This window comes from Mustela lutreola, chromosome 18 (assembly GCF_030435805.1).
Source record: "Mustela lutreola isolate mMusLut2 chromosome 18, mMusLut2.pri, whole genome shotgun sequence".
Classification (NCBI taxonomy): domain Eukaryota; kingdom Metazoa; phylum Chordata; class Mammalia; order Carnivora; family Mustelidae; genus Mustela; species Mustela lutreola.
In genome coordinates, this window is record NC_081307.1 from 19,535,584 (window position 1) to 19,561,100 (window position 25,517).

General features: G+C 34.0%; 1 protein-coding gene across 3 annotated transcripts in view; it reads right to left on the minus strand.

The window, feature by feature from the left end:
• MICU3 (mitochondrial calcium uptake family member 3) overlaps positions 1–25,517 on the minus strand; it is a 100,089-nt gene that overhangs the window by 40,723 nt on the left and 33,849 nt on the right. For all 3 annotated transcript variants that reach the window (XM_059155906.1, XM_059155907.1, XM_059155905.1), the window contains exons 2-5: positions 15,014–15,167; positions 10,964–10,995; positions 4,587–4,665; positions 738–785 (exon numbers count right to left, since the gene is read on the minus strand). In XM_059155906.1, the coding sequence (XP_059011889.1) occupies positions 738–785; positions 4,587–4,665; positions 10,964–10,995; positions 15,014–15,167 (313 nt within the window). The remainder of the gene's footprint in view (positions 1–737; positions 786–4,586; positions 4,666–10,963; positions 10,996–15,013; positions 15,168–25,517) is intronic.

Sequence of the window (25,517 nt, forward strand, 5' to 3'; positions counted from 1 at the left end):
GGATAAAAAGGGAGAGGTAAGAGAGGGAGATATTTTACGGAGGATAGTCAAGAAGGGTTCACATTACACATTCAAACGAAACCTGAATAATGTTTATTACCACGAGGATCTTGAGGAAAGAGCGCTGATGGCAGAGGGAGCAGAAAGTACAAATTCCTGAGGTGAGAATTCAAGAAACAGAAAAGCCAGGTGGCTGGAGCACAGTGAAAAATAGCAGGTAAGTTCCTGCATGAAATGCATTAAAATTTAACTGAAATCATTAGTAAACCTTTCATATGTTTCATAAAAATTGCTGCATATGAGAGGCGGAGAATAACAAAGCTGTTTCGGGACATACGATGGTATTGTGATACACTCATTAGTTAGGAGACGCATTCTTTCACACTAGTCTTAAGAAACAGGTGATTTCAACGAGTGTAGCAGGAAATTTACAAATCCCTAAATGACCTGACCTTTAGGCTTTCAAGTAAACCAGAAGGAATGATATATGATATAAAATGTGTAATTTCTGAGCATTTTATTACTATACCATACGTCATAAAAACATTTATGTCTTTGACTCTTGATAGTGCTATGCTTATTAGCATTTGCTGTTAACATTTAGACATGAGTTTTGCAAAATAACCATGGATAAACCTAAAGTGATTTTAATAGTAAGAGAATCTAACATTTGTTTTCCAAGATTCTGATTTAAAAAGAAAACTCTATCCAAGAGTAGACTTAATGAGTACACTTACTTGTTAAAATACATAAAAGAAAAAGATACTCTGTGTAAGAAATCACACCTAGAAGAAAAATAGTATTAGTAATGCTATATATAAAATATTACTTTATCAAGCAAAATATTATTCTTACAGTAACAATAAGTAACATTAATAAGGAACTTACCATTTTAAAGAACATGCTAAGTATTGTTTTAAACAAGACTAAACTATTAAAAAAATCACAGCAAAAGAAGCAACAAAACTAATTTTAATTTGTTTCACAATGCTTCTGTAGAAACCCATGCAAAATTCCCACCAATGCTCCTAGATATATTGGCAAAGAAAGCAAAATTACATTGTTTATTTATAAATGTAACTTTAAATTTGTTGCTAGTTTGCAATGGATGAATCTAACATAAAATAGAAAGACTGAAAATGCTTAAACTGTAAAGTGCTTAATTACTTCTTAATAACTCAAAAAATTTAGATATTTTTGCTTACAAATATGATTTCTATAATTATATTTTAAAAAATGAAACTGTATTTATTACTCTTTCTGCTTTCAGGTTATTCATTATTATTTTTGACAAAGTTAATTCTTCTATTAAATGTACTCTAAGAAGTTTTTGTCGTAATTACATGGCTTTCACTTTCTGAATATTGGATCCCGAGTTCTCTGTAATCCCAGAATTGCAAAGTTTAAAAGGAATTTGTTTGGAGTAAATACAAATATATATTCCATTACTCAAATTCCTGCCTTTAGATGTAACGCCCCAAACTAGAACTAATGCTTAACTGAGTTTCCAGGTGGATCCTGAGAAAATTAAAATCAGGAATAAGACAGTAACACTTCAGTATCAGGCAGTCCTAATGTTTAGTAAAAGGTACATGAAAATCCTTAAATAATCAGATTGTGAACCTTGAAAGTCCATTTTAGCTGATGCACTTTGAGGCTACCCTCTTTGTTATAGAACAAAGAGAAGAGGAGTCACTGTCGGGCAGTTTGTCAGAGACTTGAAGGGAACTAGCTAGAGGCCCTGAAAGCATTCCCTTCTTTTGTTTATACTACAATATTGTGACCTATAGACAGATAGTTCTGGTTGACTGCCATGAATGTTATGGGAGAAAGATTCTGGAATGGTCAATGTATATAAAAGATACAATACCTGGATTCCATAGGGGATCCCTCATAGAAAAAGAAAGAAGAATGGAAGAAAGGAAGAAAGAGAGGGAGGGAGGTAGGGAGGGAGGGAAAGGAAACGTTAAGGAAAGGAAGAGGAAGAGGAAGAGGAGGGGAGGAAGAAAGAGGGAAAAAGGGAAGTGGGACTGGGAAGTAGACTCTACGTCTCCACACTCCCATTTCACTGACTGTTGTTCTAATTGACTTGGTGGAATACACAAGTGATGCTGGTTGGTATAAAGAAGTTTAATAACTACTATACATCTTTTATTTGATAATTAACTCAAGATTTCCCTCAGTGAACAATTAACAGTGAGAGTACTAATCATAATTATCATGGTAGGTACTTGTCTGTAGGACCAAATGGTTTTTGAGGTGGTGTAATCCACAGACAAGAACAAAGTGAAACTTATGATATAATTAATAAAAATTATCAAGGAAAAGAGAAAATACTACTAAACACAAACTGTAGATTCTTCATGCTTTCCAATTACAAAAAAGGAAAACGATTAGGCTCACCCTTTTAATTTAAAGGCCACCCAAGATCAAAAAGTAAAATAAAATAAAAATACGTATGCTAAGCATATAGTAATAATGTTGTGATCTTTAGAAAAAGAGTAAGAAAGATGTCAACTAGGGTTCTTTTGAAAATTCGATAAAAATAGTTCCAAGGGAAGTTCCTTAAAAACATTATACGTTTAGCTCCTATTATCATGATACATTACACAGCTGGCTGCTATAACTAAGTCTGAAATACCTGTTTTCATAAATGTTGCATATCAATTAATTTTTTGTAAAACTGCATAACACTTTCTTGCTAGGTAGTATTTTTAAGCAGATAAAATTCATTTGCAAATTAATCTTCAATAGCTCTCAAGATTTAGCTTTTAAAATTCCTTTGTCGCTTAAACCTATTTATAAAAAAGCAAAGCTCTCTATGACATTCTACTTTGACTAACCTAATGGTTCTAAAACTTTTTGTGTACATGGATTCCTTCGATAATCCAATCACCATGACATAGCTCTGCACTGTCCTATAGGGTAGCCATTAGTCACACGTGGCTACTTAAGTTTAAAACAAATAAAATTAAATACAATAAAAAATTCAATTTCTATATTACAGTAGCCACATTTCAGGTGCTTAAAAACCCACATCTGGCTAGTGGCTATTATGGGAGACAACACAGAAATAGAACATTTCCATCACTACAGATAATTCTGTGGGATAGCACTGAATAGATATTTCCCCTGAAAAACATGCAAATATGCATGTAACATAAAGGTTAGGATAAGCCTAAACCCAGTGCTTCCAGATTCAACCCTTTTTTTTTTTTAATTTACTTGACAGACAGAGATCTCAAGTAGGTGGAGAGGCAGGCAGAGAGAGGAGGAGGAAGCAGGCTTCCTGCTGAACAGAGATCTGATGTGGGGCTCAATCCCAGGACCCTGGGACCATGACCTAAGCCGAAGGCAGAGGCTTTAACCCACTGTGCCACCCAGGTGCCCCCTGATTCAACCCTTTTTATGACTGCAAAGAATTTCCTTTTTCTATGCATTTATTTTTCTCAGGTTATACTTGATCCAATTTGTATTTTCCCATGAGAGGTATTAAACGAATATTTTTAAATTCACTAACTTATCTTTCTGAGCTTTGAATTTTCCTGATCGTATTATCCCACCCTAAGATTTGAATGACAATCTTTAGGACAACTTCCAGGAAAAAGTTTCTAAGAGCTTTAAAGATACCATGTCCCTAATTTTGCAAAGATTTTAAAACCCTAGTTATGAAAAGCTACAAAGAAAGGTAAGCTGTCTACCCCTTTCAGATTCCATGTGAATCAGGTGGAAGCAATTTGAATTTCTAATTCTACTCAGACAAAATACATGGATTATAATTATCCTTTAAAATATTTGTCTTCATGATACAGTATGATTATTTTCAAACCCAGTATCTGTTAAAATTGGTGAAAATGAAAAAGTTAATTCTTTATATTTCTTTAACATTTTTATTTTGTATACTCTTCTATTTGAAAATACAAAAAAGTATATTTACAAGAAAAATTCCTTTTTAAGATTAAAGAGATTTTATTAATTAGTCCTTTCTCTAAATATGTACAAAAAGTAAAGTATAAAAGAAAAAGGAAATAAAAGCTATATAACTTGTGAGGAAATATATGAATTAACAACTTAGCTTAGATACATAGATATGGATCATATATTAGGTTGAAAGGTGGATTTTGCAGTGAGTGTTGTTTTCAGAAGAAACATGTTCAAACTGGGTGATCAAAAGACCTATCCAATAAGTTCTTCCTAGAGATTATTAAATTTTTAAAAATCTATAATCTCCTGGAAGTAAAATGGAAGGAAGAAAAATAGTTAAAGATCAATATTTTTGAAAAATGCTTTCTGTAATTAAATATAACCCTCACTACTGAATATGGTCGAAAAATAATTTTTTGTAGTCCTAAAAGTTCACTTTCTTCAAAAAATCTGAAAGACATGAATTATATATATAAATAAGAAACATCTTTAATCCCACTACCCAGAAATTATCATTAATATTTTGGTGTTTTTCTTTTAGGTTTTTTCTCTATACACACACACATATTTAACTGTTATATTAAGTAAAAGAGAAATAAATATAAAGAGTATAAATAACACAGTGTCCGTTTTAAAATACGTAAGTACTGAAGTTAACTTACCTCTTTCTTTAAGATTACGAAAAAGCTTTGATGAGCCTTTCCAAACTGGTGGTGTTTCTGAGAGCATTTGATTTAATTCCTATAACATAAAGTATCATAACATTGATTAATAGGTATACCACTTACTTATAGATTAAAAATATTTAAAAATGTCTTATATAAAAAATTCTCTACTGAAAAGACCTGAGACACAGCTGTATTTATTCTATTCTATACCTGTGGTTCGTTCAACCCCCAAACCCAATATTTGTCCAACAGTCTAAATATAAAATAAATCATAAAGAAGTTATATTTAATTCAACTAGAGTTACCAAAAATTTCAAATAAATTTAGCAAGTGGAGGAATACATGTACAATAATGAAGTTAAGACAAAACAGTGAGTTTAAGTTTAGGAACCAGTTAGGAAAGGTCATGATCTCAGTGTCCTGGGATGGAGTCCCACCTCAGTGATGCTCCCTGCTTGCAGGATAGTTAGGAAAGGATAGTTTCATGAAAGCGGTAAGTAAAGGTGGATTTGCTAATCAAGGTCAGAGATGATGACCTGGTTTCACATACTGTCTCTTTTCTGTAGCTCTCTTGGATTTAGGGAGCTTTGTGGAGGAAGTAAATGGACCGAGGATCAAACTGGGAAAGAACGAAGAATATTTTAGTACTGACATCAGATGGAGTACTAGGTGATTATGACCACTGTTTGCATGCATTTTCGTTTTCTAATTGTAACTTACATATTCAGTAAAGAACACGGACTTCAATTGCTTAGTCAGCCTTTTTTGTTTGTTTTTAAATCAATCTGCCACAGCATGTTGGGGAACTATTTTAAAATTAAACATTTGAATCATTGTACAGCTACTAAAGGAATTTTGAATTTATTGTGCACACTGAGTTCAAAATAATTAAAAGAAAAATTATATTTTGGTTAATTGCAAAGAAAAATTATTAAAGGATTTGATGAGGTAAACTGAAATAACTTGAAATAAAAAAGTAGTCTGCTAAGTAAACACTGAAAAACACTGGAAACCACTTCTATTTCCAGACCTGATTCTTGCTACTCAAAGTGTGCTTCCCCAATAGCCCAGGCATAACCTGTAAGCTTGTTCAAAAAGCAGAATTTCAGTTCCCATCCCAGACCTACTGAACCAGAATGTGTATTTCTAACAAGAACTCTGGATGATTTTTTTCCCCCACATTGCACACAAACCCTTCCTGATGTGGTTGGACCTAAAAATGTACTGTGACATTATAAACTGTTTTTTTGGTTTTTTTCATTACAAAGCTGAGCTGACAGACAAATAAGGACATGCTGGATGCCAAAGGCAGGAGATGTATTTTTAGAGGGTTTACGGATTCCCTGAAGACCATCTGTGAACCCCGCTTTCACTTCCTTCATAGTGCTATCTCTGCACTGCAGAGACCAGATGCCTCCAGACAGTAGTGTCTTGTCAGAGTAGCAACAGCACAGAGGGAAGAATTCAGGTATGAATAATGATGAGAAACTGGAATATTTACTGCTTAAACAACAATAAACCCATAAATATTTTTGTTAGTGCAAGAGATTAAAAAGAACACTTTGCAAATATATTATATACTTTAATGTATAATGTATCCATTACATAAATATTTTCTTTCTCCATTTTAACTATTTCCAATGTATTCAACTTCATCTCTTCTAGCTTGAACGCAGCTAGAGTTTACAACTTAGGGGAAAAAAAAATCATAGCTACATTTTACTGAGTGCCCTCTATGTGCCTGACACTACGTAATTTCTCATTTAATTTTAATTAATAATCCTACTTATGCATATTTTACTGAGACTTAAAGAGGATAAGAACTCACCCATGGTCACAAAACTACTAAATGACTGGCCAGATCCTTACTGACTAAGCAGTTTATTTATCAGCTTCTTCTGGTCTGGATTATCTAATAAACACATTGATCTTTGTCTTCAGTTCACTTTAAGAAGTTTTAAATTGTATTAAAATCTGTATTTCCATTCAGACTGGGAATATCCCTCCCCATTCCCAGTGCCTAGATCTTGGTTTCTTGCACATAGTAGTATTATAATAATAAATAATTTGGGGGCATGGGTGGCTCAGTCAATTGAGACCTGTCTGCCTTTGAGTCAGGTCATGATCTCAGTGTCCTGGGATGGAGTGGAGTCCCACCTCAGTGATGCTCCCTGCTTGCAGGAAACCTGCTTCTCCCTCTCCTCCCGCTTGTGATCCCTCTCTATCTCTCTCTAACAAATAAATAAATAATCTTTTAAAAAAAGATAATTTGGTTGGCCTTTGCCCCTGGTTCCTGGAAGATGCCATATCCTTGAATCACGGTTGGCTATAGGATGACCCAGGAAGGCTACTGATCACCAGAAAGAACACCCATGGGATTAGAAGGTTGGGGCTCTGAGCTCTCCCTACCTTTGGGGAGGGGTAGGGAAAGGGACTAGGGATTGAGTTCAATCACTTGGCCAATGAATCAATTGATTATACCTACATAATGAAACCTCAATAACAACTCAACACCCAAGCTCAGCGCACATTTTCACTGGTAAATATATTGACATGTCAGGAGGGGTGGCACACTTCTCCATGGGATGAAGGCATGGATGATCTGTGTTTGGGATCTTCCTGTACCTGTCCTCAGAGTCTCCTCACATAGCTAGTCCTGATCTGTGTCCCTTAAAATAATTATAAGCTATTAATTATAAATATAGAATGTGCTTGAGTTCTGAATCAGTCTAGCAAATTACTGAACTTCAAGGGGATTTATGGGACCTCTTGGATTTGTAGTCAGTTGGCCTGAAGCGTGCGGTGGCCTGGGGACACTTGAACTTGCAGCTGGCATCTGAATTAAGGGCAGTTTTGTTGGGGACTATGTCCTTAAATCTGTGGAGTCTGACACTAACTAGGTGGTTAGTATCAGAGTTATACTGCATATTGTAAGTTGGTACTAAATAAATATTTGCAATATTAAATTCATTTTCCTAGAATTACAGTTGTCTTGTAAAATTTATATAATTTTGTCTTATTATATAGTTAATATATATGAATTATAGGAAAATTAGCAAGTATAGAAAATAAAAACTAATTGCAATCCAGGACTGAACCATAATTGAAAGTTTTATTTAAATCCATTTAGTCTAATGCTCTCTCTAGCCATAATTATATAGCTTTTTTGTTGTTGTAGCAAATATTAAATTATTTTCTACATATTGTTTTGTAACTTACTCTTGGTACTTAATACTTCATGGGTATATTTTCCTGCCAAATATTCTTCACTGCATTTTAATGGCTACACAGCAGTTCTATATTAATAGTTCTGAACTGTAACTCCTTACACTCTTAAAAATTATTATGGACCCCAAGGAGATATTGCATGTGGAAGTAGAAATGACAAATTTTTAAAACACAAAAATACGCAAGCACATATTCTATTAGATGTCAGATCGATGGCATTATCAATCATCCTGTAGCTTCTAGAAAACTCCACCATACACTTGTGAGAGAATACAAATAATAAAACAAATTGTCTTCTCGGTGTTATTATAAAAAATAGTTTTGACTTCATGGATCCCTGAAAAGGTGTTTGCACTTTAAGAACAGTCAGTCTGTAGTATTCTGCAACTTGCTGTTACTAAACCTTCAGTCTTCTAGGTCCATTCATGTTGATACCTATAGCTTGGATGTATTTTTTCACTATGGATCTGTATTACTGTATTTGTCTTTGATATGCCTATTTCACCATTTTTTTATTCATTTCTCAACTGACTGACATATTGTTTCTTTTTAAAAAAATTTTGGCTATTATAATTGCTGCAGAAAACATGTATAGGACTGCTGTCGTAATATTCCTCTAGTATACTTCTCCAAAAATAGAGTTTTTGATATGTACTTTTAACTTTATCACATTTGCCAAATTTCTCTCAAAAGTGAATATACAAATTTACACCTTCACCTGGCTCTTTCTTCTTCCTTGCTAATTATCGCTATTGCTAGATTTCTGGAAGCTTGATAATCTGATGGGTATGAAATAGTATCATATTATTGGTTGAATTTGCATATCCCTAATCACTAGGAAGATTGAGAGGTCCTTTATATATATCAGCCATTCTATGTTATGCTTTTTTCTAACTGAACTGATTATCTTTTTATATTGATTCATATGAGTTCTATATGAGTACACTTAATGTTTTGCTAATACATTGCAAGCATATTCTCCCATCTGTCATACATCTTTTAACATTGTTGGCATCCTTTTGGTATGCCAAAGTTTCTGATATTTAATTTAGTGAAGTTTTTCAAAATTTTCTTTTAGCTTTGTTTTATGTGTCTTATCTAATGAAACCTCCTGTATCCTTTATTTTACTTCTAATATTTCAGAATTTTTTGTTTGTCAAAGTAAAAACTTAACCCATCAAATTTGCTTTTGTATATGGTGGTTAGTTTGATATTTAATTTTATTTACCCCTATGTTGGAAAGACTATTGTTCCAATACCTAAAGGTCAGTCCTTCCTCTGGTGATTTACAGATCTTCCCATACATGCCTGGGTCTGTTTCTGGGTTCTATATTCTATTATTTCATCTAATTAAAAAATTCTTGCAATAATATAATACTATTTTAATTACAGCCCCATTATTAATTTAATATGAGACAACCCAATTGCTCTCATCCTATTGTTTGTCTGTTTGCTTCTCTTCCACCCTTTTCAGAATTGTTCAGAAAATTCTGGGTCCTTACTCTTCCAAATCATCTATGAACATAATACATTTCTCTGCTTACTCAAATTTCTTTAAAAAAATTAAGAAAATTAAAAATTTTACTTTATTTTATTAAAAAAATAAAATATCTTTAAAAAAATAAAAAACCTTGTAAGTTTTCTGTTAGGTACACTAAGAATCTAATGGTTTTTGTTGCTATTGTGAAAAGTATCTTCTTTGATAGTACAGTTTAATTGCTATTGCTGGTGCAGAAACAATAGCAGCAACCTTGTTAAACTTTTACTAAACCTGAATAAATTTGAAATCTATGCATTTTAATATTTTTCTCTGTCATATTGTTTGTTACTGTTCTGATCCTTAGAACCTCTTTTTTTGTCATACTACATGTTATAGCCAGAGTTAAGTCTACCTCAAATTTGCATTTGAAGTCATAATCCTCAGTACCCCAGAATGTGACTGTATTTAGAGACAGGGCCTTTACAAAGGTAATTAAGATTATTAAATGAGGTCATTATAGTTGCTCCTAATCCAATATGACTGGTGTCTTTATAAGAAGATATCAGGATACAGACATGCAAAGAACAACGACATGTGAAGATGATAGATGGAGAAGACAGACACATCTACAAGCCAAGCAGGGAGGCCTCAGAAGAAACCTGCCCTGCCAACACCATGATCTTGAACTTCCAGCCTCCAGAACCATGAGAAAATAAATTTCTGGTTTAAGCCACCCAAACTTTGGTATTTGTAACAGCAGTTCTAGCAAATTAATATACTACATTAGCTTAGACTTGTAATAAAACAGTGTGCAGTAGTTGTGATAACAAACATATTTCTGTTCTGTATTCTATCTAATTTTAAAGAGAATGTCTAAAGTTTTACATGTAAATATCACATTTGCTACAGGCTTTTGGAAGATTCTCTATAATGGGTTACGGAGGTTCCCTCAAATGCTATACTAATACTCTTTTTATATTGAAGTTTATCATACATTTAAAAGTGCAAAAGGAATACATGTAAAATTTAAAGTTAGAAATTATTAAGAAATAGAAAATTACCAGTACTTTCAAAGTCTCTTTGCACTTCTGATATTTCTTTCCATCTCCCCCAGAGGTAAATATTGTCTTGAATTTAATATTTATCTTTCCTTAGTTTTCCCATCTACAAATGCATCCTTAGTGGGTTTTTTTCCTATTTTAGACTTTATGTAAATGGAACTGTAATTTATAATTTGTGAATAGCTTGTCTTTATGTTTCCCAGACTCACCCAGTTCAAGCACTAGTATAATTCATTTGTTTTCACTTGGTACAGTATTTACTGTATGAATATATAAAAACTTATTTACCTTATTGACATTGTATTGTAGTCTTTCTAGCCAATTATGATCAATCTAATAACATTCCTGTGAACCTCTCATGCATATACAAGTTTCTCTAGGCATAGAGACTAGTGTAAAATTACTGGATCATAGAGCATGTTCGAGTTTAACTTTACTGGGTACATGTACATGCACTGTTGCAGAACTGCTAATCAAGAGGAGAACTGCTAGGTACAGGGTAGGTATATCTTTAATTTTATAGATGATGCCAAACTACTTTCCAAAGTGGGTATGCATATATATAGTGTGCATGCATATGTACACCAATAGCTTTAACCTACCTGTTTGGTAAGCGACTTCCATGTTTTAACAACTGTAATAAACAAATACAAAAGAATTAGATATTAAATACTTCATATAATGTACAGCTGAATTCAGTAACCATCTACAACCCTATCTCGTAACGCCAAGTTTCTATATCTAAAAGACAAAGTATTTTTTAACTTTGAGACGTGGTTCTAAGGTACAGGTTTTATTTATATTGTGTATTTGTTTCATATACTATAAACGAGTCATAAGAAGTGGTATCAGTGGAATAGGAAACATATTTTCCATAATCATTCTCTTACTTTGGGGATTTCTGGATTTATAAAGTTAACTTACTCCATGTTAAACATCTCATGGGCTTAAAAACACAAATACTGATATTTATTAAATATTCATACCAGAACATAAAATATTAACATAGAGAAATTATAATTTTAAGGTGCTGCCTATGATCTCTGCTTTAGTATCTCTAGTTATAAGTCAAATGCCAGGTCTTTCTAGGGTGAAGGGGAAGGATGGGGGCAATGAGAAAAGGAGACGAAGAAGAGCGAGGTGACACGATAGGGAGACCCTCACTCTGTTCTCCACTCTCTCCCTGTATTTAAGAATCATTTCTAGAACAAGGGTGTTACAGTTGAATAAATTACCTGAGATCACTTTCTTTTTCTGATTCCTCCTCACTCCTTGAAGATTTTGAACACTATAAATCTTATCATATTGGAATAAATGCACAGCTAACATTGTTTCCTTTGCTCAGATTTGAAAACTCTGAATATCTAATGTCTGCCCAACAATTATCTCTAGGTTTACATGTGAACAAGTCTTATAACACAGCTGCATTGGGATGGGTAAATATTGATTATTTCATTATAAAAACGACAACCAATAATTTTTCTACACGGAAATGTGGCTATTTCTTTATAATTAGCCATAGTTGTTATAAACAGTATATCGAAGTCAAGACTATAAGACAAGCAGTTTTTGTCATGTAACTTTCTTTTTTGTAAGCAATAAATCATTTTAAGATCAAAGGATAAAAGTATATTCTAAAATTCAGCAAACTGATTTTTTCGAGATTAATTTCTTCTCTATGTAGCAACAATATCTTTTTTTTACTCAAGACGGTTTATACAAGTGTATAATCAAGGGATTAAAATCACAGGTTTATAAAGAAGTCAGCATTTAGCCTTAATTCTAATACACTTATTTCATAAAGACATTCTCCTTTTCATAATGAACAGAACATTGTAAATAATTTTTATTATTCTGTTGCTTCTGAAATATAGCAGTATGAACAGAAGAAAAACAAATGGCACGAAAGTACATGCACACAATCTTATGCAATGTTCAGAAGCTATTTATCAGAAAAGGAAGTTAGACACACTCTTGAGTTCTGTAGGGTTTATGAGATTTCCAGGGTAAATTATTCACAAAAGACATATTCATTCTGCCGGATATGTCACCATGGTCAGTATTATTAGCTTTTTTTATAAAGACTAAAGAGCCATTAAGATTGTTCTTCAAAGGATTTTCTGATTTTCTAAATTCCTTATTTCATATGAAGTTACTACATATATAAATATAACCTGGGTGAAGAGGGACTTCAATTCTATTGGATATATTTTATTTCTTTAGCTATAGGTTGATGGTCATATTTTTAATACTTTTATGTATGTTTGAAATTTTTTAACAATGTATTTTTAAAACTAAAATTAAAATAGTACTTGAAGCTATATGAAGGTAATCGATTACTTATTTTAGTTCTAGAAGGGAAACTCACCTTTTAGGTTCTATTTAGGTAGGTAAAATAAGAAATTTTCTACATTTCAAACACAAAGCTATAATCAACAATCAAATGGATATCTCAATTAACATTTATTTGAACTATATTAAGCAAATATTTACAAAGCATACCAATTTTTTCCTGTTGATGTTACCATAAAATTATATCAAAGACTTTTAAAATTCTGATTATGAATTCAAACGATGATGATGATCATGACAATGACAGCTACCAATATTTATTAAGTGCTTACTGTATCTGATATTATATTAAACACAATGCATATCATTCAGTCTTCAAAAATCTCATGAGGTTGCTATTAGTTTTATTCTTATAAACGAGAAGACAAAAAATGAAATAATTTAACAAAGTTCTCAAAGGTAGTAAACGAATGCTCTGGTTTAAATACAAGTCTGTCTAATTTCAATCTGCCATGTTGATATACATATGATTTAATATTTAGTCTATGAAACATATTTTCTCTTCTCAGGCAAATATTTCTTTTTATAACCCTATACTTTATTAAAATTTTTACAAATATCTTGATCTTTAATAATCATTTTTAACTATGCTTTAAAAGTTCGAGTTTGAAATTAACTGATATTAATTTGTGGTTGTTAAATGTCCTGTGAACTTTTTCTTTATAATGCAATGTGTTTTCCTGCAACTGGTGGTTTTGTAATAACTTGAAAAGAATCAAATTTGAAATTTATTTCCAGAAAGTAAAAAGCCACAGCAGTCAACATATTTGCCCTGGGAAGATCTCCCTGAGCTACCTAAGTTACTTCTCCACAGTATGCTCTCAGAGCCTTAAGTATCTTTCTTTCATGGCACTTATCACAGAAATAATTTGCTATTTATTTGTGTATTTCATTGATCAGTGCTGGTCTTGTACACCTGACTGTAAGCATCATGAGGGAGGAGGACATCTATTTTTATTTGTTTGTTTCCCTCACCACTTTATCTCCAGTGCCTAGTGCAATGCCCGGCAATACCCAGCACTGGATAGGTGTCTTTGAGTATGTCATAACATGCCTTGAAATGAAATGGGAAGGGTGCTTAAAGCACTGTGTTGCATTCTGTAGTACCATGGCTGTCTTGAGAGGGAGCACTGTCATTCTTTGAGTTGCGAACTGAACTTTTTTTCATGGAACATGATTTTTACCTGAAAGAACTGACAGACAAATTATGGTCATTTAGACTTAGGTATTTGGCAGGCACTTTCTTACAAAGGAAAAAAAAAAACAACCGATAATATTTGTTGCCAATAACATCTGAGCTTTCAAATAAAGATTAGAATTTGGGAAAATTTGTATACACCACCATGAGTTTGACAGCTTCCCAGTAAGTAAAGACTTTCATGAGAATATTATGATAGTTTCACTGAATGTGATTTTAAAAATACATTATATAATAAATATGTCAACATTTGGAAGATCTCCATAACTGAATCAACCAGTATCTTCTATTTGATGTTACAAGATTATATAAGGGTAAAAGATCCATTCAAGGTGCAGTGTAAGCCAATGGGTTTTAACATAACACATGGCAAGTTTCAAATTCCACACTCCAACTAAACTTTAAGAAACAACCACTAGCCAAGTGTTGATATAGTATCAAAGAAGAATATCTACAATAATCTGAAAGGACTATTAAAATATTTTTCCTTTTTCCTACTTCTTTATCTGTGAGGTAAATTTTCTCAATATACTTCATGAAAAACAACACATTGTTAACTATTGAATAAAAAAAGCAGATTAGAATAGAGCTGTCTTCTATTAATCAGACACTGAAGAGATTTGCAAGAATGTACATAATGCCAAAGAGTTTGAGACCCACTGCTCTAATATATGGAAAGATGAGTAGCAGTCTATATTTGCCTTATAGGAACCATGACAAATACAGAAGAGGTATAGGTAGAATTCTTGGCCCAGGTCTAGTTCAAAGCCAATCCCCTGAATTACTCTGTTCATGGTAGATTCAAGAACCAAATAGGCAAAATATGAACCTATTACAAAGAGTATCCAGAGTAAGAGTAAGGTGGTTTCTAGGTTTGATAAGCTGAAAAAGAGGAAATAAATGAAAGTTTGTGAAAAGAGATATTGGTAAGAGTTTATAAGAAAAACTAGTCTAGTAAGATTATATAGCATAATGTCTTTTGAAATACCACATTATTTGGTTAGTTGTTCTGAAAACTTATCCTGTTCCAAACTTTTATAAATTAAAGATAAGAAAAAAAAAATCTCATAAAATTATTAAGAAAATTGAAAAGTATACTTACATTTGGGCTCATCTGTTGTAACAGCCAAAATAAAATCATATGGAGTCATGAATAACTGTCCTTCACATTCTATAGAAGCAAACAAACGAAATCTTCTTTCCCGAGATGTAGCATAGAGGTCTAAGTCTTCAATGTCTGTTCGGTTGATAGCAACCTAAAGTTAAGAAAGCAAATAAATTTGGACTGTGTGAAATAACATCTCCTTTTAGAAGCTAAATGCTGTTAATTATGCTGAAAGTGAATTAACAGAGTAAATGACCAATTGTGAAAATATCTTCTGCAGAACTTAATCGCTTTATAAATTACCCATATGAATAAAATGAATTAATGTTTTAAAGATCCTACAATAAATATCACTAAGGGCCTGAAAATTCTAAATTTTAAATTAAATTTAATTAATACTATTTTTTATTTAAAAATAATTAATATTATTATTAATTAATAATAGTGTATCAGGGTTTCACTTTCTTCTTTTAGAAAATCAATAGAGTGGGGTGCCTGGGTGGCTCATTCAGTTAAGCATCTGTCTTCAGCTCAGGTCATGATCCCAGGGTCCTAGGGTTGAATCCTGAGTCTGGCTCCCTGCTCAGCGGAGAGCCTGCTTTCTCCCTCTCCAACTAACTTTAGATCACTAGAGTACAGTTACTACCAATGGTTGTTCTGAATTCTATATAAGGTTAAGATTAACAGAAGAGTGTGTATAAATGGGGAGGGGAAAGGAAGTCTTTTTTGTTTCCCTTAATTTCAAGACCTTTCTTTGTGGATAAATAATTTTTCACTGTTACTTATTTTCTCTCTGAATTGCAGGAAATTTATTTTTTAATCGAAGGATTTTTTTTATTACAAAAGTGATGCATAGTTCTTGTGTATAATTCAGTAAACAGAATTTTTAAAATTTATAGATATAATTTTTTTCTTTTTCAGTAAAAATGGGATTACACCACACTGAGGAGTATACTACCCAATATTTTTCACTTATTAATATATCAGGGCTATTTTCCTATGTCACTAAATGCTCTAAATACTCTAGTAAACCATTTTTTAGTAACCGTAAAATATTTCATAGAAAACAGTTGTGCCATAGCACAATTTATGAATTACACATGGTTGAATATTTAATTAGGTGAGTCACAGTATTTTACTATTACAAAACAAAGTTAAAATGACCAGTATATATTTATATATATATGCATAAATAGTACCTTGAGATAAATTCCCAAGAGCGGATTTGAATGGTCAAACAAAATCTTTTCATATATATTTCACTCTGCCTCTAGGGAGTTAATAGGAATTTATAGGATTATCAATAATACAGTAATTATATGTTGTACATTTCATAAAAATTATTTTATATTAGAAAAAATTATTTAGGATGGCAAGCTTATTCTCTTTATTGTCTCTTCCATGTCTGTGAAGTCATAATGTAGATTATGTATAAACTATTAAAATTATTTAAATACTGGGGCGCCTGGGTAGCTCAGTGGGTTAAAGCCTCTGCCTTCGGCTCAGGTCGTGATCTCAGGGTCCTGGGATCGAGCCCCACATCAGGCTCTCTGCTCAGCAGGGAGCCTGCTTCCTCCTCTCTCTCTCTCTGCCTACCTGTGATCTGTCAAATAAATAAATAAAATCTTTAAAAATAAAATAAAATAAAATAATTTAAATACCTAATATCTTGGGAAGTTATATCAAAACAATCTACAAGAACTTCCAACAAGAAGACTACATTTTGTATTCCTAAGTTACACTTTATTAAATGAAAAGCTAGGCAAAAGACTCATCTTTTCCCACTATTCTGAAGGCTTTCAAAAACATTACACAAGCAGTCAAATAAAAACTAAAAGAAAGGTTCACTCCTTACTTTTTAATGGGATGTATAAGAGATAGAATATATAGTCTCTGACTTTAAGAAATATATACTCTATATAGAGGGACAAAATAGTAGATGGAGAGACAAAAGGTAAAAACATGGAAGAAAGGAATTAGTCAACTTAGAGTGAATCAAAATAAAAAGCACTATAAAGGTTGAGGTTAATAAGATGGTTTCATGGGGCTCCTGGGTGGCTCAGTTGGTTAAGTTTCTGCCTTCAGCTCGGGTCATGATCCCAGGGTCCTGGGATTTGGGACTCCGCACTGGGCTCCCTGATCAGGTAAGAGTCTGCTTCACCTTCTCCCTTTGCAGCTTCCCCTGCTTGTGCTCTCACTCTCTCTCTCTTTCAAATAAATAAAGATAATGTTTTTAAAAAATAAGATTTCAGGAAGAAAAATATATGAATTTTAATGTCAGGGAAAGACATGAGCATTCTAGGTTTATACAACATACTTGAAAAGATGGTAATAACCTTCCCAGAGCAGAGGAATTGCATTCATGGAAAAGGGTAAATAAACTGATAAGATTTCTGAAGGTCAGACTAAAGCACTGGAATTTAATCTGATAGAAAACATGGCTTTAGGAGATTCTTACGTAGAGCAATGACACAACTGAAATGATGCTTTAGAAAGATAATGCAGCTCCATACCAGAGACAAGCCAGTTCAGCAGTATGTTAGTAACAATTACTCAGGTAATCCTAACTGAGTTAGCTCTGTCATGGGTAAGAAGTGAGACACTGAGCGACTAATGTCAATAATGGGGAATAAGCTCCCTGAATAGTCCTTAGGGATCAGTCTAACATCTTAGGCCCCTTTCCGCACATCCCAGTGGGGTGGTTCTTCCTCCTAGGATAGGGAAATCAATCTTGTCTGTTACCACAGTTTACTCTCCTGCTTTGTTCTTGCTATGTATTTCCTTGGACCTAACTGGTCACAATCAACCAAGACTCATTTCCAATGAATTCCCTGAAGGACCACTTTGTGTGGAGCTCTCATTGTTTCTGAACCATTATCTGAAGCCGTGACTTAGTCTGACATCCTGAACCACACTTTTTGCCTATAACATCTTCATTTGTTATGATCTAATATGGACTTGGTCTGTGAATTCTGCCCCTACCAGCTGCTGCTATTACTGCTCATGATGCCCCTGTATTTTCTCATGAAACTTTCCTCCCTAAGTGTCCGTCATTGGTCCCAGCCAAACCTGCTTGACCACTGCAGCTGGGAATTTGATCCATCTTCCCATGAGCTAATGCTGACAACTCTTCCTCTCCTTAACTTCGACTAACAATCAATCAACAAAACCTGTTGTTTTCCCTCTAATTTCTCACATCCGCCACAGCCACCACTTTGTGTAAGCCCACACTACTTCCCTAAAATTTTACAGGAATGGCCTATTTTTGCCTCTAATCCATTGTCTACTGACAGAAAACAGGCAGAGCTATAGAACACTTTGAATCCTTTAACCACCTGAGTAACAGTTTCAGAGAAAAAAAATCTGACCAAACAGAGTTAAGTTTTCATTAAAACTCCACTGTAGGAAAGAAATTGAAGATGACAAAGAAATGGAAAAATACTCCAAGCTCATGAATTGGAAGAACAAATGCTGTTAAAATGTCTACATTACCTAAAGTAATCTACTATTTAATGAAATCCCAACCACCCAGCATGTTTCAGAGCTAGAACAAACAATCCTAAAATTTGTAGGGAACCAAAAAAGACCCTGAACAGCCAAAGCAATCTTGAAAAAGAAAAGTAAAGCTAGAAGCATCACAATTCAGGATTTCAAGTAATATTACAAAGCTATAGTGATCAAGACAGTATGGTACTAGCACAAAAACAGATACATTGATCAAAGGAACAGAATAGAAAATTCAGAAATAACTGTTATATCAACTAATCTTGGACAAACCAGGAAAGAACATCCAATGGGAAAAGGACAATCTCTTCAACAAATGGTGTTGAGAAAACAACATAAAAAAGAATGAAACTGGACCACTTTCTTATACCATATACAAAAATTATTTCAAAATGGATGAATGACTTAAGTGTGGGACAGGAAAACATCAAAATACAAGAAGGGAACATAGGTAGTAACTTCTCTGACATCAGTTGGAGCAACTTCTTACTAGATTGGGAGGCAAGAGAAACAAAAGCAAAAATGAACTACTGGGACTTCATCAAAATAAAAACCTTAGGCACAGTGAAGGAAACAGTCAACAGAACTAAAAGGTAATCTTCAGAATGAAAAAAGAGATCTGCAAATGACATATCTGATAAAGGGTTAGTACCCAAAATCTATAAAGAACTTAACAAACTCAATACACAAAATCCAATAATCCAATGAAGAGATGGGGAAAAGACATGAATAGACCTCTTTCCAAAGAACACATGCAGATGGCCGACAGACACACGAAAAGATGCTCAGCATCACTCATCATCAGGGAAATGCAAATCAAAACTACAATGAGATATCACCTCACATCTGTCCAGATGGATAAAATTAACAACATGGGAAACAAAAAATTTTGGCAAGGATGCAGAGAAAGGGGAACCCATTTACACTGTTGGTGGGAACGCAAACTGGTGTAGACACTCTAGAAAATAGAAGGTCCCCCAAAAGTTAGACTATGTTGCAGAAATTGCACTCCTAGGTATTTACCTAAAGGACATAAAAATGCTGATTCAAAGGGATACATGCACCCTGATACTTAATAGCAGCATTATCAACAATAGCCAAATTATGGGAAGAGCCCAAATGTATTGATTGATGAATGGGTAAAGGAGTGATGTGTGTGCATATGTGTAACATGTGTGTGTGTGTGTGTGTGTGTGTAGTGGAATATTAATCAGCCATCAAAAAGAAATGCAACCTTGCTGTTTGCAACAACACAGATGGAACTAGAGTGTATTATGCTAAGTGAAATAAGTCAGAGAGGGGTGCCTGGGTGGCTCAGTTGGTTAAGTGACTGCCTTCAGCTCAGGCCATGATCCCAGGGTCCTAGGATGGATTCCCGGGTATGGGGTCAGGGTGGGGGGAGGTCCCTGCTCAGCAGGGAGCCTGCTTCTCCCTCTCCCAATCCCTTGTTGTGTTCCCTCTCTCACTGTGTCTCTCTCTGTCAAATAAATAAATAAAATCTTTAAAAAAAAAAAAAAAAGGAGATCACAAGTAGGCAGAGAGGCAGGCGGAGAGAGAGAGAGAAGCAGGCTCCCCGCCGAGCAAAAAGCCTGATGTGGGGCTCCATCCCTGAGGTCATGACCTGAGCTGAAGGCAGTGGCTTAACCCACTGAGCCACCCAGGTGCCCCAAATAAATAAATAAATAAAATCTTAAAAAAAAATCAGTCAAAGAAAAATACCCACATGATTTCACTCATATGTGGAATTTAAGAAACAAAACAGATAAACATGGGGGAAAAAAGAGAGAGAAAGCATAAAACAGATTCTTATCTATAGAGAACAAGCTAGAGAGAAGGTGGGGGGGATGGGTTAAATGGGTGATAGGGATTGAGGAGGGTGCTTGGAATGAGCACTGGGTATTACATGTAAGTGATGAATCACTAAATACTAATCCTGAAAATAATATTGCATTATATGTTAACTAAAATTTAAATAAAAACTTGAAACAACTACAAAACTCCACTTAATGAAGTCTACCCCTTGTTGCTTTAGCAATAGTGCCCATCATTTTTTATAATGGCATTAAGTGGTTCCTACAGGTCTATTTAGCAACACCTTAAAAGGACTGGGAAGGAGTCTGAGAATGGTTTGTGCTCCAGACAAAAAAAGTTTATTGTAAAAGGGAAGAATATGTTTTATGTATAAAAGAGATAACCTGAGTCTGGATGCTTAAAAGGGCTTCCTTTTACTGCAAACTTGTTGCTTCCATCACTGCCTCTTCTTAATTGAGATAAATCATACAGTGCAATAATATACATTGGCGCTTCTCAAATGCAACATAAACTGGTTGATCCAGTATGCTGGCCTGACCCTAAAACAGTCTAGTTATCATCAACTGGAATGAATGGGTTCATCTGGCTGGACAGTGGGATGAGATGAAGAGCAGAACAGGAAATCAATACTTTGGTCGGCTCTGTATTCTCTATTCTCCTCCACTGACTTGTCTCTTCCTACTCAGATGCCATACTGTTTTCATCACTATAGCTTTGGTGATGTTTTGATATCAGTAAGCAAGATTTCATCTTATTAATCAATCTTTTAAAAATATTCATAGTGATTGATATTCAAGTTTCTCCTAAGTGAACTTTAAAATCACTGTGTCAAATTCTATTTAAATAATCCTACTAACATTTTGTTGGGGATGACATTCAACTTTGGTGTAATTTAGGACACTTGATTTTTCCCATCTGGAAACATGGATATCTGTTTATTCAGGTCTTCAACTAGGACTTTCAGTAAAGTTTTACAGTTTGCTTTACATAAGTTTTAAGTATTTTTTGGTAGATTTTCATAGTTTCTGTGTAATTGTGAATTGTGAATGGAACCTATTATTCCTGTTATATTTTCAACTGGTTATTTCTGATGAATGGGAAAGCTAATGATTTTGGCATATTTGCTTTGTATCCAATTACCTTTTTAAATTTCTTCATTCCTTTTAATATTTTTTTCTTCTATTTTCTAAGTAAGCAATCGTAAATTCTTTCATAATCAATAACAGTTAAAGCCTTTCCTTTTTAATATTTATACTTCATTTTCATTGCCTTAATAATAAGACTTCCGTGTCTCTAAATAGGATGTTGAGTAGTTATCAGTAATAGTAAGCATAATTATCTTGTTCCATGTTTTGAAGAGAATGCTTCTAATGAATTGCCATTAAATGCAGTGTCTGCTATTGATTTTGATCATTATCTTGTACTTTAAATTAGGTATGGGTATACTGTCTTCCTTTGTTCACTGGAAATAAGTGGGTTTAGAGTTAGACTGGTCTTCAGAGACCTTAGAGATCATCTGGTCCTCTTGTTTCCTTACCTTTTTCATCAAATTAGAAGCATCAAGATGAGTCCCCAAACAAAAATTTAAAATGTGTTGGGCAAGTACAGCACAAGCAGAAATCCTCGAACAAAAACTCAAAAGGTACTGGAAAAAACTCATTATTTATATTATCTTTTAACAATTTTTGGTTTCTGAGATGAATGTTTAAAATCAACTAATAAGCTAACATAAATTCATTCTTTCACCAAACAGACACTTGGTGTGTGCCTACTATATACAAATGAATTAATTGTAAAATAATCGATTGGAAGATTATTACTTTATTTAAAACTGTTGTTAGAGACAAATATGAGTAAGCTTGGTTTAATCATATTCTATCTATATATATGCCCAGTCACTCTCAAACCTTCCAATTGTCCACATCCTTATTTCTCTGTGGTTTACAAACAGACTACTTTCTTTCTTTCTTTCTTTTTTTTATTTATTTATTAGAGAGAAAGAGAGAGTGTGGGTGGGGAAGGGGCAGGGGGAGAGGGAGAAGCATATTCCGTGCTGAGTGGGGAGCCCAAATGTGGGACTCGATCCTGGGACCCTGGGATCATACCCTGATCATAACCCTAACCGACTGCAGGTGCCCCCAAAACAGGCTATTTTTTTAATGAATGATTTAAGAGCACAGATAAAGAATTCAGGTTTTTTTGTTTGTTTGCTTACTGTGGTACAGTTCTAACCACATTTAACTTTATAGTGTTTAGGTTAATAAGGAGCAGTGGCCCATGAAGTTCAGCTAAGGATTGACTTGATCCACTAGAACCCCTGAGGAAAGGGGCAGCTTCAGACCAGTCGATTTCCAAAATAGGAGACGGCGCTCTCAGACCTTTAAAGGATTCAGCTTTGCTTTTGAACTTTCCAAAGTTTAAAAAATCTAAACCTATTGAAGTTCTAACATCACTCTAATGAGCATTCAAAAACAAGAACCAATAAATAAAGGTGAAAAATGATATTCAAACCAGTTTACTAATCCTCTTGGCAGTCTTGCTTACTTACAAATGACAATGCTCTTGTATCATGTTAATGTTCAGAGCATTTTTAAAAAACAAATACAGCCATTTCCCTGTAGCACACTGGTGTGAACCTATGGGTATAATCCTTATATTACAATGAACAGGTGAAGTTTACCAGTATTCACTGGCTGACCTATTTTAATACCGTTTTTGCTTATCTAAATCCAATATATCTTTCTAAAGCTTAAAACTAACCTAAACATTTTTCATTTATACATACTGTTTCATTAAATAATACCTTTTGCATCAGAAATTCCCAATATAGAAAAACTCATCAATAAGTACAGTATAGCTAAGATGAATGTGGAAAAACTAACCTGAAAGCCGAAAAACCTGAATTATTTACGTTTAGTTGTTAAAACATTATTAAAGTGAAAATCTCCATTATCAATCCAATATTATATACTTAAAAAATAAGCAATAAAATATGGCTAGACCATTTGTTAACCACAGGGAAAAAATACTGACAGAAGTTAATAGAAGTCATGGTCATTTAAGAAAAATTCTTAATTTCCATAGGTTGGCAGTCAAACCGAAAAACACCTATTTAGGAAATTTAGGAAATGACAGCCTTTAAATTGTTAAGGAATATTAAAAAGAGAAAACCTACAAGTTTATGGTGATTACAAAGAGAAATCACCTCTCTAAGAACTTAGCTGGTGGGTACCAGAAGCCAGATGGAGTGGAAGACTGGTTATCTAAGAAATAATTTCTCCAAAGTAGACACAACACAGAGCTTCCACATTCCATCTTTCCTGGAGATGCTCCTTTTAAATGGTTTATTCTAAAGTGAAATCTTTTCTCTGCATGTACTCCTGCGTTGGAAGTTACTACTGTTGTTGTTATTATCGGCAGACCTATTGAAAAAGCTCTTAAATGCAGGGAGACTGAAACATAATTTCTGTTAGGCAATCCATGAAGGATAGCTTATTAATTATCGATTTTAAAAATATGTTCTAATTAAAAATTCTTAGAGAGTAAATGTAATTAATATTTGTATCCTGAATTCCTCTTTTCCCTGGTGTTTAGAGGAACCAGTCTTCATTGTGAGAACTCATACCAAAATAGTGTCCGGGACTTCCTCTTCCTATAAGCATCTGTTGAAGATACTTAAGCACTATTTGTGGCATTTGTTTCACTTCAGTCCCTGGAACCAATCCTGTGCTACCCTGGAAGTAATCAAAGACTTTTAGGCCAGAGATTTGGGAGGTAGTGTCTGTCCTGCTCTGGAACCAGGAACAGAGCTTCCAATATGCTTCCTCTTACCAGAACCTATCCCTTATTTCCCAGTTTTAGTATTTGTGTTCCTACCTGCCAACCAGTCCCTGAGGCCTTTTCCTGAATACTGCAGTAGTTCCCCTGCGATTACAGTGCTTGCTTATCTGCTCGTGCCAGTGCTGAGTGTTAAGTTGCTATTTATCAGGTCTCCTAGATGCTATTTTAGATGCCTCCTACAGAGATCTGCTAATTGTCAACATATTCAAGGACTGTCTACTGCTAGTACCTCATGAAACCAACTAAGCTAATACTAATCAATAGCTAGTCCTAACCTGTTGGAAGAAACAAGAATGAGTCTGATCTCACTCTGTGCTTGAGATGAGTTCTGGGAACTATAATGGTCTCTGAGCTATAGTCAGCTCTAGTAATATTTTCGATCAACTCAGCTTTTCATTTCTCTGGAAATGAGAAACGTCTGCAGCTATTTCCAAGATGAGTCTCTGCTCTGTATCAAATAGTCTCTGTGATTCTTCCACTCAGACTCTCAGAAAGGAGACCTGTCATAAAGCCTCTGCAGCCATGCCCTCTATATGTATAAGATACCGCTCCAATCCAATCCTAATCACATCCTTATAATAACATATCTGAAACTTTGACACCAGTGAGAGTATTGAAAGTCCCCTGAGAGTCAACACTGTACTTCAAATAAATCCTAGTCATTTTCTTCATATATCCCTGTTATGTTACTTGTACTCCTTCCCCCACTCATATCGGGTTGCAATAACCTGTTTACATATCTGTCTCTGCCATTAAACCAGGAATTCCTTGAGAGGAGTAGTAGTTGTTACGTTTAAAAGAACTTAACCAGTGATGAACATAATGCCTGGCACATCTGAGATTATTGTGTGAATAAACAAGTGCTTGTGGATGAAAACAAAATTGGCAGCTGGATAATAAAGGAGCCAAAGGAATACTGAGTCTGGTCAGGTGGCAGACAAAGATAAACAAGAGAAGCTTCTGATTCCAAACTAGGAATTTAGAGTGAGTAATAAAAGATAGTCTAAAGTTTTAGTGAGAAAGATATGGCATAATTTGTGGGTATCTTTTTTAGAAGTTGTACAAACACATCTTTAAAACCAATGTTGGGGGCGTCAGTTGGGTGGCTCAGTTGGTTAAGCATCTGCCTTCAGCTCAGGTCAAGATCTCAGGGTCCTAGGATGGATTCCAGGGTTTGGGGAGGAGGGGGGTTGTGTTCTCTCTCTGTCAAATAAATAAATAAAACATTAAAAAATGTTAAAAAAAAAAAACTAATGTTGGCTTTTAATATATTATATGTTAATAATGAGAATTGACCCCTCCCAAGTGACTGCAATATATAAAAACTACATACGTGTATTTTTTC